The sequence below is a fragment of the Bos grunniens genome, chromosome 3, assembly GCF_055505025.1.
Source record: "Bos grunniens cultivar Pamir isolate PY7600 chromosome 3, Bosgru_T2T1.0, whole genome shotgun sequence".
Taxonomy (NCBI): domain Eukaryota; kingdom Metazoa; phylum Chordata; class Mammalia; order Artiodactyla; family Bovidae; genus Bos; species Bos grunniens.
In genome coordinates this window covers 106,595,542-106,607,581 of record NC_141167.1, presented here as the reverse complement: position 1 = coordinate 106,607,581, position 12,040 = coordinate 106,595,542, and the positions used below count along the sequence as shown (strand labels likewise).

Below are 12,040 nucleotides of genomic sequence, written 5' to 3'. Positions count from 1 at the left end.
TCAATCCTCTTGTAGGATTAAGAGTGCTTAACATCCGCATGATCCAGCATTTTCTTCTTGTGTTCCCATTCCTGAACCCCTTCTCCTTATCTGCAGATCCTCTATGATCTGTATTCTAAAGACTCAGCTACTCTCAGCTTTGGCAACGGACTTTATATAAACAACTCTAGCCCCTGCCCTCGCCTCACTCTTGTACATCAGAACTTTAGCACAGTAGTTTGCCAGAGTGACCCCATGGCAATTTGTAGTCCTTAGATGCAGTGTGACCCTTACGTCCTTATTTTCCTCCTAAACAGGATTGGCAGCAGGGAGCACTTTGCCGTCCCCTCAAGAAGTGACTTTTACAGACCAGCTCCTCCTTGATGGCCCGCCACCACCCTGCTCACCAGAGACTCCTCAGCTTCCCTCCACAGCTGGAACTGTGCTGTGCGCTGTCAGGAGTAACCAGGCTGGGCCTGCAGTTCTCTCCGGCCCCAGGGCATCCCCCAGACCTCAGCATGAGGGGGAGGACCATAAGCCAGGGGCTGAGTTGGAACCATCCATGCCCTGGGATGCTTCCGAAACTGAGAAATTGCCTGGAACTGTCGAACCCCCTGCCTCCTTCCTGAGTCCTGTTTCCTCAAGGACTGGAGACTTCGGGAGAAGACAGGTGCCTGGGAGAGCAGACACACAGGAGAGCTGGCTGCCTTCCGGCCGAGCTGGGGTGAGCACAGCAGACGGGATGTCCCCTCTCCGTGGAGTTTCTTCAGCAGGAGTTGACACTGCAGAGACTTCTAAAGCCCCTAGAGGAGGTTTGGCTAAAGACAGTGGAGCACAGGGCAAGGGCCCAGCGGGGGAGCTGCAGGCGAAGGCCACAGAAGCTACAGTCTGTGCCAACAACAGCAAGGTCAGCTCCACTGGGGAAAAGGTGGTGCTGTGGACGAGGTAGGTACGGACGGGGGACGTGTGCGTTTGGAAACGCCAGCTTCCTGACTGAGACTGATCGCCATGTGTGGTTCCAGGGAAGCCGACCGCGTGATCCTGACCATGTGCCAGGAGCAGGGAGCGCAGCCGCAGACTTTCAGTGTCATCTCCCAGCAGCTGGGAAATAAGACCCCTACTGAGGTAAGCAGGGTGGGCCTTGCTAGAGCTACAAGCCCTAGAGGAACCAAGGAAGGGTTTGGCAAGAGGGCGGCTTGGCCAACCAAGATGATTGGGGATTGTAAAGTTCTGCCCTGAGTAAGACCTGGACTTGTCAGCACGGATAGTAGTGGCTCTAGAAGAGAAAGTGCATTTTTGAGGGAGAAGCCCCAGATTGCATTTTAGTTTTTAGAAGGAATGTGACTTTGGGCGGTGTTTCGCCTCTTGACCCGAGTTTCCTTATCTGTAAGGAGGACTCAACCCTCACAGCCTGTGTTCCACAGACCAGATGGTTCATGTTGGTGTATCATATAGCTTGCTTGAGTGAGTGCATGCCAAGTCGCTTCAGCCGTATCCAACACTTCACGACCCCATGGACTGTAGCCTCCCAGGCTCCTCTGTCTGTGCGATTCTGCAGGCAATGAGTGGGCTGCCATCCCTTTCTCCAGGGATCTTCCTGGCCCAGGGATCAAACTTGTGTCTCCTGCATTGGCGGGCGGGTGGTAAATGTTAACGTGTCACTAACTTAAGAAGGGTGTCGTCAAGGCCCTCACTCTCCTCCCAGGTTTCCCACCGTTTCCGAGAACTCATGCAGCTCTTCCACACAGCCTGTGAGGCCAGCTCTGAGGACGAGGACGACGCGACCAGTACCAGCAACACAGACCAGCTGTCTGACCATGGGGACCTGCTGTCTGAGGAAGAGCTGGATGAGTGAGACCCGGCATGTGAGGCGCCATCTGAGGATGGAGCCCGCCGGGCCCCCTGGTGGTCAGGGGGAGGGTGGGGCGCTGCGCTTCGCTCCTGCAGCTCGAGTTGAGTGTGCGGAGCCGGAGGAGCAGGGGCCAGGGGCAGTGACAGGCAGGCTGGGGTCGCACGGTCCTGCCGCCCTGTGCATCTTTTATGAGGACCTTAGAGACAGCTGTGAAGAGCACTGAGGGAGTGGGCGCAGTCCTTTCTGTGTTGTGTGTTTTTCTGTCTGATGGTACATATTTATTGTTGTGTGGTCTGATCACAGTGTTTCTAAATGTAATAAATGCGTGTGTTGGTGTAGCCAGTCCCAAGACACTGAGCTCCTGCACCCAGCAGTTTTTATTGTAAACTAGTCCTTTCCTTCTCTTGGCGCGTTAGTCCACGAGTCGGTCGTCGCCGCTCTCGTAGCACTGGGCCAGGCTGCGCAGGTCCTGCAGCGTCTCTTCTAGGTCATCCTGTTCCACCCCAGCGTCCATGAAGCTGGCCCAGCGCCGCAGGTCGAGTTTGGAGAGATCCTTGGCCAAATCCCCCAGGGCCCGGTTCAAGGAGGAAGAGGAGCAGAGGGCCCCGAGCACTGGGATGCTCTCCACCGCTGCAGAGAGAGAGGATGGGAGCTGTTCTTCCTGGGGCTCTGTCGCTCGCATGGGGAAGTCTGGGCCTCTGGCAGACTTGACTGTACAGTAAACTACACAGTGTCCTGTCCCCTTTGTATACCAGCAACCAGGGCAAGAACACTTCTCCCAGGAACCACAGAGTGAATAAAGGAGTGTAACCTGGGCCCCTCCCCAGGACTTTCATCCATGAAGGGAACTGGAAAAGTCTCTCATGCTTGAAAACCTCTGGGTTTTCTTCACTTGCTACATACCTGTCCCTGTTGGGAGACCATCCAGAACTGAACCGTGTTGGCTGAGGCTTGAGGAGAAGAGGGAGGGGTAAGGAGGGACTACCTTGCAGGGAGTCAGCAGCAGATGAGAAGAGCTGTGGGGGCGAGAGAACAGCAGCCGAGTGAGAGGAAGTCAGGGGAGGTCTGAGGTCTGCGAGGAGAGGAGCGAGCATTCTACTGACCTCCTGACTCTAGGCTGCTGCTGCTGCAAATACTGGGCCAAGACTTCTTCCCCAGTGGCGCACGCATGGAGCGGGGAGGGCAGAGGTGTCCCGGGGGCGAGCTGACTGCCAGAACAAAGCCAAAACCACCTTTAATCAGTGGCAGCTCGAATGAGAAACTAGGACTTACGTTCTCAGGCCGTCAGCTTGATCAGGATGCTCAGAGTCTGTTTTACTAATAAGTGGGGCAGAGGGAAGGTGAGCAGGGCAGTGCCATTAGGCTGTCCGGAGGTATCAGGGAGAAAAGCATGTGGAACAGAAGTCTGACAAGGGCTCCTGAGGACCACCAGTCCTTACCTGGTGTGGTGTGCTCTGTCCAGACCTCTCAGCACCACCGACTGGGCAAAACAGCATGTTCCAGAAGGGTCCCCACATGCAGACAGAGGGGTCCATGGGGTGGCCTCTCCAAGCTGCATCAGGGTATCAGGGAGGGACTGGCTTGGAACTGAGGGGAAGGGGATAGTTGCTCCTGCTGTCACCACCTAAAGGCAAGGAAGAAGTCAAGTTACAGAGCCTTTCTCAGCCCTGACCCAGCTCTTCACAAAGCTTCATACCTTTTTCCCAGAGAAGTTCAGCATATCAGCCAGATGAACCATGGAAACTGGTGAGGAGCGTAGGCGATAAGGAACAGTGACTGTGTCCAGGGCTGTAGCCAGGATGGCACCACAGTGGAAGGGCAGAGTGGCCTGTAAAGAGGATATGAAGAAAAGCACTTGGCCTTTTGGGTGTAGAAGAGAGGCTGTGTCAGCAGAGTAGTAATGGCAGAGAGGTCTGTGTGCCTTGGGACAGAGCAGGCGTGTGCTTGGCCCCGGGCTGGACAAGCATAGGACAGTGTCATTTAAGAGGCCACATCAGGGCCGAGTTCAAGATGAGGCTTCAGAATAGATCCAGCAGCGGGTAAAGGCTGATTTGGGAGCGTGTGTGTGCGTGTGGTGCCCTCTTATTAGCTATAAGTCAGAACAAGAGCATCGAGTCTTACGTCATACTGCAGGAGAGGGAAGCTGACGGGCGGCTCGGGTCGCAGCCCCAGGCTCCCACCCAAGGATAAGGGGCAGACCAGAGAGCTGTGAGCAGACAGGTGCACCAGACCGAAAGCTGTGTTTAACAGACGGTAGATGTTTTTCTGCAGCTCCTGGTGAAAGAAATGACAGCAGTTTGTTTTAACCAATGTTCTCACTGGGCTGCATTCCTTCATTTCTCCCTGGGGCTCTTCCCCCCACACCCTGGAAGAACTACTCACCCCAAGGTGGTACGGACCAGGGAGCAGGCCCCAGGTGATTATTCCCCTCCCTGAATACTCGTCTTGTAGCAACTCCGCAGCCTTGGCGCCCAGCCCAGAGAAGCCATCATGCAGGTCACACAGAATCTGGAAGCCCTGGAGAGAGGTGGAAAGTGAAAATGGGCAGATGAGGGAGGTTTCTACCCCACTGCCCGCCGTGCCCTCAGCTACCTGCAGGTAATCACACTCCTCCACGTAGAAATGCAGCCTGTCCTCCAGCTCTTCCAGGTACTTGGGTTCCTTCAGGATGCTCTCCCCTTGGCCGAAAGCCTCCAGGCGGCCTGCCTCCCTGCCACACAAAACCACAGTCTGGGACTTACAGGACTCCCCCACTTCTGTATTTCTGCCTAAGATCTCTTGTTTTGGAGGAGGGCAGGGAAGATGGCCTCAAGAGCCTCATCCAACACTGGTGGGGACCCACATTCTTGCCTTAGAGCCTCTAGCTCCCCACCCCGCCAGTACCACACCTCATACCCATCATGGTTGTACTTGTGAATCATACAGATGCTCCGGGGGTGGAGATGGACTCTGAGGAAGTCTGACCAGACTCTGATACTGCGCTCTGTGGGCATAACTGGTTTTGGAGTTATAGCGTTGGTGAATGGTGGGAGACCTGAAGAAGAAGCAGAGGCAATGTGCCTTTCTCTGTGTTCCTGCACTGCCCAGTTCCCCATTCTGCAGTCGCTGGAGAAGTCTCACCTTTGCCATTGGGAATGGATTTGACCCTCCAGGTACCATCACTACTCAGCACTCCCTGGAAGGGATAAAAAAATCTACATTTAGGCCCAGGCAGTCTAGAGGCAAACACTGATTTATTCCCCCCACCCCTTTTTTTTTTTGCTGGCCACACCCTGTAAACTCCTTCCTGTTCTCATAGTGGTCACAGTCCTTTAGGAGGGAAAAAGTGCTTTTTCTTAAAATACCATTCTAGGGCACTGAAGATGACCAAAATGCTCTTTTTCTCTGCCCCAGTGGAGGCACTCTGGTTGTACCACTGGGCTTACAAGTTCAGGACAGAGGCCCTCACCTCTGCACTCAGAAGGTCCTGGAGATAAGGGTTCTTGGGATAGAGCTCCTCTTTGTGTGTGGTGAGCTTCCCCTGCCTGAAAGAAAGTGGAAATTGATCATAGTGTCAGCTTCCTTGAGTTCTCCAGCTTCCTGCGCTCCTTCCCAACTCCTCTCCAAAATCACAAATACCATGCTATTGCAGCATCTAGCTGTTTGTCCCTGTAGAGTCCACCTTCTTGCTTTAGAGAGCTCAGACTACCTGTACAGAAATAATAGGCAATGTTAGGTAAATCCCAGCCCCTCCCGTCCTGCAGCTAATCTTCCTCCCATCACCTGATAACCTGCTGACACCCTCACTCCAGCACTTGGCCTTTCCAGGCCTTCTTGTAATATACATGGGCTAGAAAAAACCCCTGCATAGGAAAATCTGGATTCCATCCTTCATTTCCCAGCTTAGTCATTAGCTGTGGAACCTGGGCAAACACCACAACCAGCGGTTCTAGGGGAGCGCCACAGCGCTGAGCATCACACTGTCCAGGGACAAGCAGCCCATTCGAGACCGCTCTTGAACGGAATAGTTTTCTTTTCTTGCGTCCCCTCGGGTGTCGGCATAGTGTGGTTAGCTCTCCCTATGGCTCCTCATCTCTAGTCCCACAGGCTAGTATAGTAGGAGTCAAGGATCTTGACGCGAACCGCTGCTAGAAACTCCACACGCGAAGGGGAACACTGGTAACTGGCTGACCCGGGCCACCACCTAACCCTTCAGATCCATGAGGATGAGTCTCGGCGTGTAGGTCTCTTGGCCATGTAATGTCCGGCCGGTCCGGTACAGGACGTCGGGGCACAGCTCTCCCGGAGGCTCTTTGGCATCGGTCGGCCTGCACAACGCAGCATCCTGGGGAGGCACAGAGGAAGGACTGGACTCGGGCGGCGAGAGGAACAGGCCAGAAGCAAAGACTTCTGGAGACCCGGAAAACTCAGCTGAGGCGGCCAAAAGACCTTACCTGCTGGTTCCACCAGTGCGCTCCCACGAAACCCGCAAAATGTCCCAACTGCAAAGTGAGCACCTCCCGAGCCCCGCCCGCCATGCCGCGCGGCTCCGCGGAGTAGAGCGGCAGCTCCCTGCCCACCGTTGCTCCTTGTGGATTGGCTCAGCGGGATGTGGGTGGGGCCTCATCCCCGGAGTCCTATTGGTCCATAAACACATCCTTTCCCATAGGATAAAAGATTCGTTGGCTTTAAAGACCCCGCTTACTATACCCCGCCTCTTCCTAGCGTGGACCAGTCCTGCTTACCAGTTGTCGTCCAGGGGCGGGGCCCCGCGGCGTTTGCCGGAAGTTGTAGGCACGCGTGCTCAAGCGCCCCGCTGAAGCGTTTTTGGGTCTGCGTCTCCATGTGGGCTCCCTAGCGTTGCTCCCTGAAGATTCTCATACATACTCCTTGTGGCTTTTGCAGCTGTTGCTTCTTCTTTCAGAGGGTACTTAATGCTGGCTAATAGCGCCTCAGGCAAAAAATAAAACCTTGCCAGAAAATAGACTCCTGGAGGACGAAATGGTAACGCACTCCAGTATTTCCCCTGGGAAACCCCATGAAGAGAGGATCCTGGCGGGTTACAGTGCAAAGGGTCGCAAAGAGTGGGGCATGACAGAGCACAGCACAGGAAATAGACGCTTACTTAAAGCCTCACATGCGTTTTCTTCTTCTGTCCAAAAGTCATAGCCTTCCTGATGTGACCCTGCGGACTGACTCGCTCGCTCGCTCTGTTATGTAAATCAATCGGAGTACGTATTCTTTTGCTTCTGCATTTTGTTCAGTATTGTTAAATTCTTCCCTGTTCTTACATATACTTAGAGTAGTTCATTTTCATTGCTTCAGAATTCCATCTTATGATTATACCTCAAATGATTCACTGCGGATAATAGACTTTGAAGTTGTTTCCAATTTGGGACTATTAGCTGCAACGGTTAACATTCTTGTGCATGCGGACATGCACACATTTCTGTTGCGTATATACCTAGGAGTGTAATTGTTGGGTCATGAGAATGAATATGTTTGGATATGGTAAATAAACGTCTCTAAATTTACCAATTTACAGTTTCACCAGCAGTATAGAGTTTTCAGGTGATGCTCCATAACCTTGCCAACATTAAAAAATTTTTGTCATTATCATTGATTTTGATTATCGGTGAGATTGAGAACATTTTTTTGTATGTTCATCACCTTTAGAATAGTCACTTTTGTGAGGTGTATGAGCATGTTCAAGTCTCTTGCTCATGTTTCTTTTGGATTGTCTCATCTGTTTGTAGGGTAAGTATTTGATTCTGAATACAAGACCTTTGTCAGTTATATGTGTTGAAACTATCTTCTCCCACCGAATTATATTAACTCTCCCAGTATGTCAGTTTTTGTTTTCTTAGGCTATGTTATTAATACATACTACTTTACATTTCCTGATGGATTGAAACTTCCACCATTACAAACTATCCCTCTTTTTCTCAAATAATGCAGTTTTACCTTAATACCTATTTTGATAGTAATATAGATGAACCAGCTTTCTTTTGATTAGTGTTTACATGGTGTAATTTTTTTCACTTGTAACTTTAATTTGTATTTTGAAGACAGTATAGGCCAGAAGCAAACACCAAGATGGGAGTATACATATATGTGCTTTGTCAGGGAAATGCCTGTGTGGAAACATCTCAGGGAACCAGAGGAGGCTGGGAGTCTCAGACCTTGAGGAAGGTATGAACCTAGTGAACAGTAGAGGTAAGGTAGAAGTCTGCAGTTTGTTTTTTTAACCCTTATTGAGGTGTTTTTTATATACACTAAATGATTTGTGTCATTTATATCCATTTTAAGTGTTTGATTTTGTAAATAGAGAGCTGTGCAGTTATTACCATAATTCAGTTTTAAATCATTTACGTCATCCCCAAAAGATTTTTCCTGTGTGATTACAGGTAAACTCTGTTCCTACCCCTAATACCAGGCAACCACTAGTTTACTTTTGCCTTTATAGATTTGCCATTTCTGGACATTTCATATAATTATACAAAGGTGGTCTTTTGTGTTTGGAGTCTCAGCGTAAGGTTTCTGAGTTCCTGTGTTGTAGCATGTGTTAGTATTTTGCTCATTTTTGGTAATCCATTTTTAAGTTGATGAAGAGTTGGACTTTCTTCACTTTTTAGCTATTATGAATATGTTGCTATGAACAGTCTCAGCTGCTGGAACACAACTCTTGTGTGGACATATTTTAATTTCTTTAGGGTAGATACTTAGGGGTGAAATTGCTGGATCATGGGATAACTTCATGCTTAACATTTTTAGGAACTGCCGAAGTGTTTTCCAAAGTTATATTTCTATTTTATATTGGCACTTGAAATGTTAGAGGTTTCTTTTTTTTTTCCTCCTGTGTGGTGCGGTTTGTGGGATCTTAGCTCCCTGACCAGTTGAACCTGGGCCTGCAGCAGTGAGAGCATGGAGTCCTAATCACTGGACTGTCAGCGAATTCCGATCAAGGGTTCCTTTTTCTTCACATCCTTCCCACCACTTAGTTGTTTTTTTTGAATTCGTAGACATTCTAGTGGGTGTGAAGTAGTATTTTATTGTGGTTTTAATTTGCTCAAATCACTAGTGATGTTGAGCATCTTCTCATTATCTTGTCAGCTACTGATATGTCTTTAGTGAAATGTCTATTCAAATTATTTATCTTCTTATTAATGAGGGAATCTACCCAGAAGTCCTTTTTAGAAATAGGATTTACAGATTTTGGCTCCATCTGTGGCTGGTCTTTTCATTTTCCCAGTGGAAATAAGTTTTAAAATCTTGATAAAACCCAATTTATCAAATGGGATTTGTATAGCTCACATCCTCTTATGGAAGAAATATCTGTCTAATTTTTATATAGATCACAGCTTCATATGAAAGAAATATATGCCTAATTCAAAGTCATAAAGATTTCTTCTGAATGTTTTATATTTTACTTTTTAATTAGGTCTATAATCTATTTTGGATGTCTGATGTGAATAAGAGTCAAAATTCATTTTTTTGCATGCACATATCCAATTACGGCTTGATGTCTTTGTTGAAAATCAATTGACCATAAATATAAGGGTTTGTTTCTGGACTCTCAATTTTGTTCCATCGTCTTCCTTTATGCTACTGCCTTTGACTGTGTGGATCACAATAGACTGGAAAATTTTGAAAGAGATGGAAATACCAGACCACCTGACCTGCCTCTTGAGACCTGTATGCAGGTCAGGAAGCAACAGTTAGAACTGGACATGGAACAAAGGACTGGTTCCAAATAGGAAAAGGAGTACGTCAAGGCTGTATATTGTCACCCTGCTTATTTAACTTATATGCAGAGTACATCATGAGAAACACTGGGCTGGAAAAAGCATAAGCTGGAATCAAGATTGCTGGGAGAAATATCAATAACCTCATATATGTACATGACACCACCCTTATGGCAGAAAGTGAAGAGGAACTAAAGAGCCTCTTGATGAAATGAAAGAAGAGAGTGAAAAAGTTGGCTTAAAGCTCAACATTCAGAAAACGAAGATCATGGCATCTGGTCCCATCACTTCATGGCAAATAGATGGGGAAACAGTGGCTGACTTTATTTTTTTGGGCTCCAGAATCACTGCAAATGGTGATTGCAGCCATGAAATTAAAAGATGCTTACTCCTTGGAAGGAAAAGTTATGACCAACCTAGACAGCATATTAAAAAGCAGAGATATAATTTTGTCATAAAGGTCCATCTAGTCAGGCTATGGTTTTTCCAGTAGTCATGTATGGATGTGGGAGTTGGACTATAAAGAAAGCTGAGCACCGAAGAATTGATGCTTTTGAACTGTGGTGTTGGAGAAGACTCTTGTGAGTCCCTTGGACTGCAAGGAGATCCAACCAGTCCATCCTAAAGGAAAGCAGTCCTGGGTGTTCATTGGCAGGACTGATGCTGAAGCTGAAACTCCAATACTTTGGCCACCTGATGCGAAGAGCTGACTTCACTGGAAAAGACCCTGATGCTGGGAAAGATTGAGGGCAGGAGGAGAAGGGGACGACAGAGGATGAGATGGTTGGATGGCATCACGGACTCAATGGACATGAGTCTGGGTGAACTCTGGGAGTTGGTGATGGACAGGGAGGCCTGGCGTGCTGCGGTTCATGGGGTCGCAGAGTTGGACACGACTGAGCGACTGAACTGAACTGATGCTAGCGTCACTTCACCTAAGTTACTATACCTCCTTTAAAAACTTATTTGGCTGCATCAGGTGCTGGTTGCAGCTTGTGGGCTTCTCTCTCGTGGTGTATGGGTAGGTGCTGCTTCTCAGTAGCTGCTGCATGTGAGCTTGGGATGGCATGTGGGATCCTAGTTCCTCAACCAGGCATCAAACTCGTGTCCTCTGCATGGAAGGCAGATTCTTAACTACTGGACCACCAGGGACGTCCTTTAATTACTGTAGCTTTTTTATTTTTAACTGGAGGATAACTGCTTTATAATGTTGTATATTACATTCTGAAAATAGGAAAAGTCCTGCTTTGGTCATTTAAAAAATCAATTTGGTTTTATTTCCATATCAACTTTAGATTGGTTGTCAATTTTTGCAGAAAAGCCTACTGAAATTTTAATATTGATTGTATTGAATTTATGGTTCAGTTTGGGGGAGAATTAATATCTTAACACTACATAGACTTGCAATCTATGACCATGGACTGTCTTTTCATCAACTTAGATTTTTAAAAATTTCCTCAGTAATATTTTATAGTTTCTGCTGTATGTATGTCTTGCACTTCTTTTGTTCAGGTTGCTAAGTACTTTATTTTCCTGTATTTTTAGAATAGAATTACTTTATTAATTTCATTCTTGGATTTTTCATTGCTAGTATAGAGAAATACAATTGGTTTTTGTAATCTTGTGGTATCGTGACTTTGCTGAACTTGTTTTTAGTTCTAGTAGACGTTAGTTCTAGGAGTATGTTACCTGAAAGTAAAGACAGTTTTGCTTCTTTCTTTTGATTCCAATTCAGTCCACTTGCGTGATGAAGAAAAGCCCCAAGAGGCCAGCTGTGCAGCAGGCTTAGCATGGAGACAGTAAAACTTGGGTCCTGAGGATCAGGTCTGAAGGATCTTAAGCAAAGGGGATTAGATAGGATAGGTGATAGAGTATTTGGAAAAAGATGAATTCGTATTTAACAAATTGCAGAAGTAATGAGGCAATCCTTCAGTAAGGATTTTGTACATAATTGATAGTATACCATTCCACATTCATTAAAGGGAGTGAAGCGTATTGATTATGAGCTCGGCCTTCCAAAGATGAGAGCATTTCCCGGCCGCATGTGCAGTGAAGGATCAGGCTTGCAATCAGTCAGGTCCCGACCAGTAACCATCTGGTAAGGGGAAGTGTGGTGACATCTTGCTTTTTTGGGAGGGAAGTGACAGCCCTGGAGTTTTTAGGGGCCAGCTGCCATCGTCAGGCTAGGCTGCAGTGTCAGTGTTCCGGCGGCCCCGCTGAGTTTATCACAACATCCCTCCCCTGGTGTGGTCAGGTGTCGTCAGTGGCTGCTGACTGTGACGGTGTACCTCTTAGGCTGTGCGTGCTGCCTGTTTCCTTTTCTTTCGCTTTGTATCTTTGTGGCTATGCCAGGGCTTCATTGCTGCGCAGTCCTGTAGCCGCAGCGCATGAGCTTCTCCCGCTGCAGGGCAGGGGCTCTAGAGCGCGGGCCCAGTGGTTGTGATACACAGGTTTAGCTGCCCCTCACATGGATAATCTTCCTGGA

At 48.2% G+C, this 12,040-nt stretch overlaps 2 protein-coding genes and 1 long non-coding RNA gene across 19 annotated transcripts in view; 2 read left to right on the top strand and 1 right to left on the bottom strand.

Moving 5' to 3' along the window:
- The window catches only part of GON4L (gon-4 like), a 91,265-nt gene extending 89,047 nt beyond the window's left edge, over positions 1-2,218 (top strand). For all 15 annotated transcript variants that reach the window (XM_086393218.1, XM_086393217.1, XM_086393222.1 and 12 more), the window contains 3 exons: positions 297-924; positions 1,002-1,104; positions 1,685-2,218. In XM_086393218.1, coding sequence (XP_086249344.1) covers positions 297-924; positions 1,002-1,104; positions 1,685-1,834 — 881 coding nt within the window. In that variant the 3' untranslated portion in view covers positions 1,835-2,218. The remainder of the gene's footprint in view (positions 1-296; positions 925-1,001; positions 1,105-1,684) is intronic.
- On the bottom strand, positions 2,087-6,373 carry MSTO1 (misato mitochondrial distribution and morphology regulator 1). Of its 2 annotated transcripts, none has more exons than XM_086393253.1 (14): positions 6,265-6,373; positions 5,954-6,155; positions 5,450-5,519; positions 5,280-5,355; positions 4,952-5,006; positions 4,727-4,865; positions 4,424-4,541; positions 4,214-4,348; positions 3,953-4,105; positions 3,528-3,659; positions 3,271-3,455; positions 2,935-3,039; positions 2,735-2,847; positions 2,087-2,461 (listed from the first exon to the last, which is right to left on the bottom strand). In XM_086393253.1, exons 6-14 carry the CDS (start codon positions 4,822-4,824, stop codon positions 2,244-2,246), a joined length of 1,257 nt encoding a protein of 418 aa, XP_086249379.1. In that variant the 5' UTR covers positions 4,825-4,865; positions 4,952-5,006; positions 5,280-5,355; positions 5,450-5,519; positions 5,954-6,155; positions 6,265-6,373; the 3' UTR covers positions 2,087-2,243. The 2 variants fall into 2 exon arrangements, with proteins under 2 accessions (XP_086249379.1, XP_086249378.1); XM_086393252.1 differs by having other exon boundaries at positions 6,020-6,155.
- A 138-nt stretch (positions 6,374-6,511) lies between these two features.
- LOC147376656 (uncharacterized) lies at positions 6,512-11,174 on the top strand. Of its 2 annotated transcripts, none has more exons than XR_015161127.1 (4): positions 6,512-6,814; positions 6,974-7,041; positions 7,879-8,002; positions 9,447-11,174. It is a non-coding gene; the product is annotated as an uncharacterized LOC147376656 (long non-coding RNA). The 2 variants fall into 2 exon arrangements; XR_015161126.1 differs by having other exon boundaries at positions 9,252-9,767.
- Positions 11,175-12,040: the final 866 nt, after the last annotated feature.

Excerpts from the sequence above, each read along its gene's own strand:
- MSTO1 (XM_086393252.1), bottom strand. The coding sequence starts at position 6,348 with ATGGCGGGCGGGGCTCGGGAGGTGCTCACTTTGCAGTTGGGACATTTT. Across the intron at positions 6,156-6,264 it reads CGCACTGGTGGAACCAGCAG|GATGCTGCGTTGTGCAGGCC; the intron begins GTAAGGTCTTTT and ends GTGCCTCCCCAG. Across the intron at positions 5,007-5,279 it reads AGGACCTTCTGAGTGCAGAG|GGAGTGCTGAGTAGTGATGG; the intron begins GTGAGGGCCTCT and ends TATCCCTTCCAG.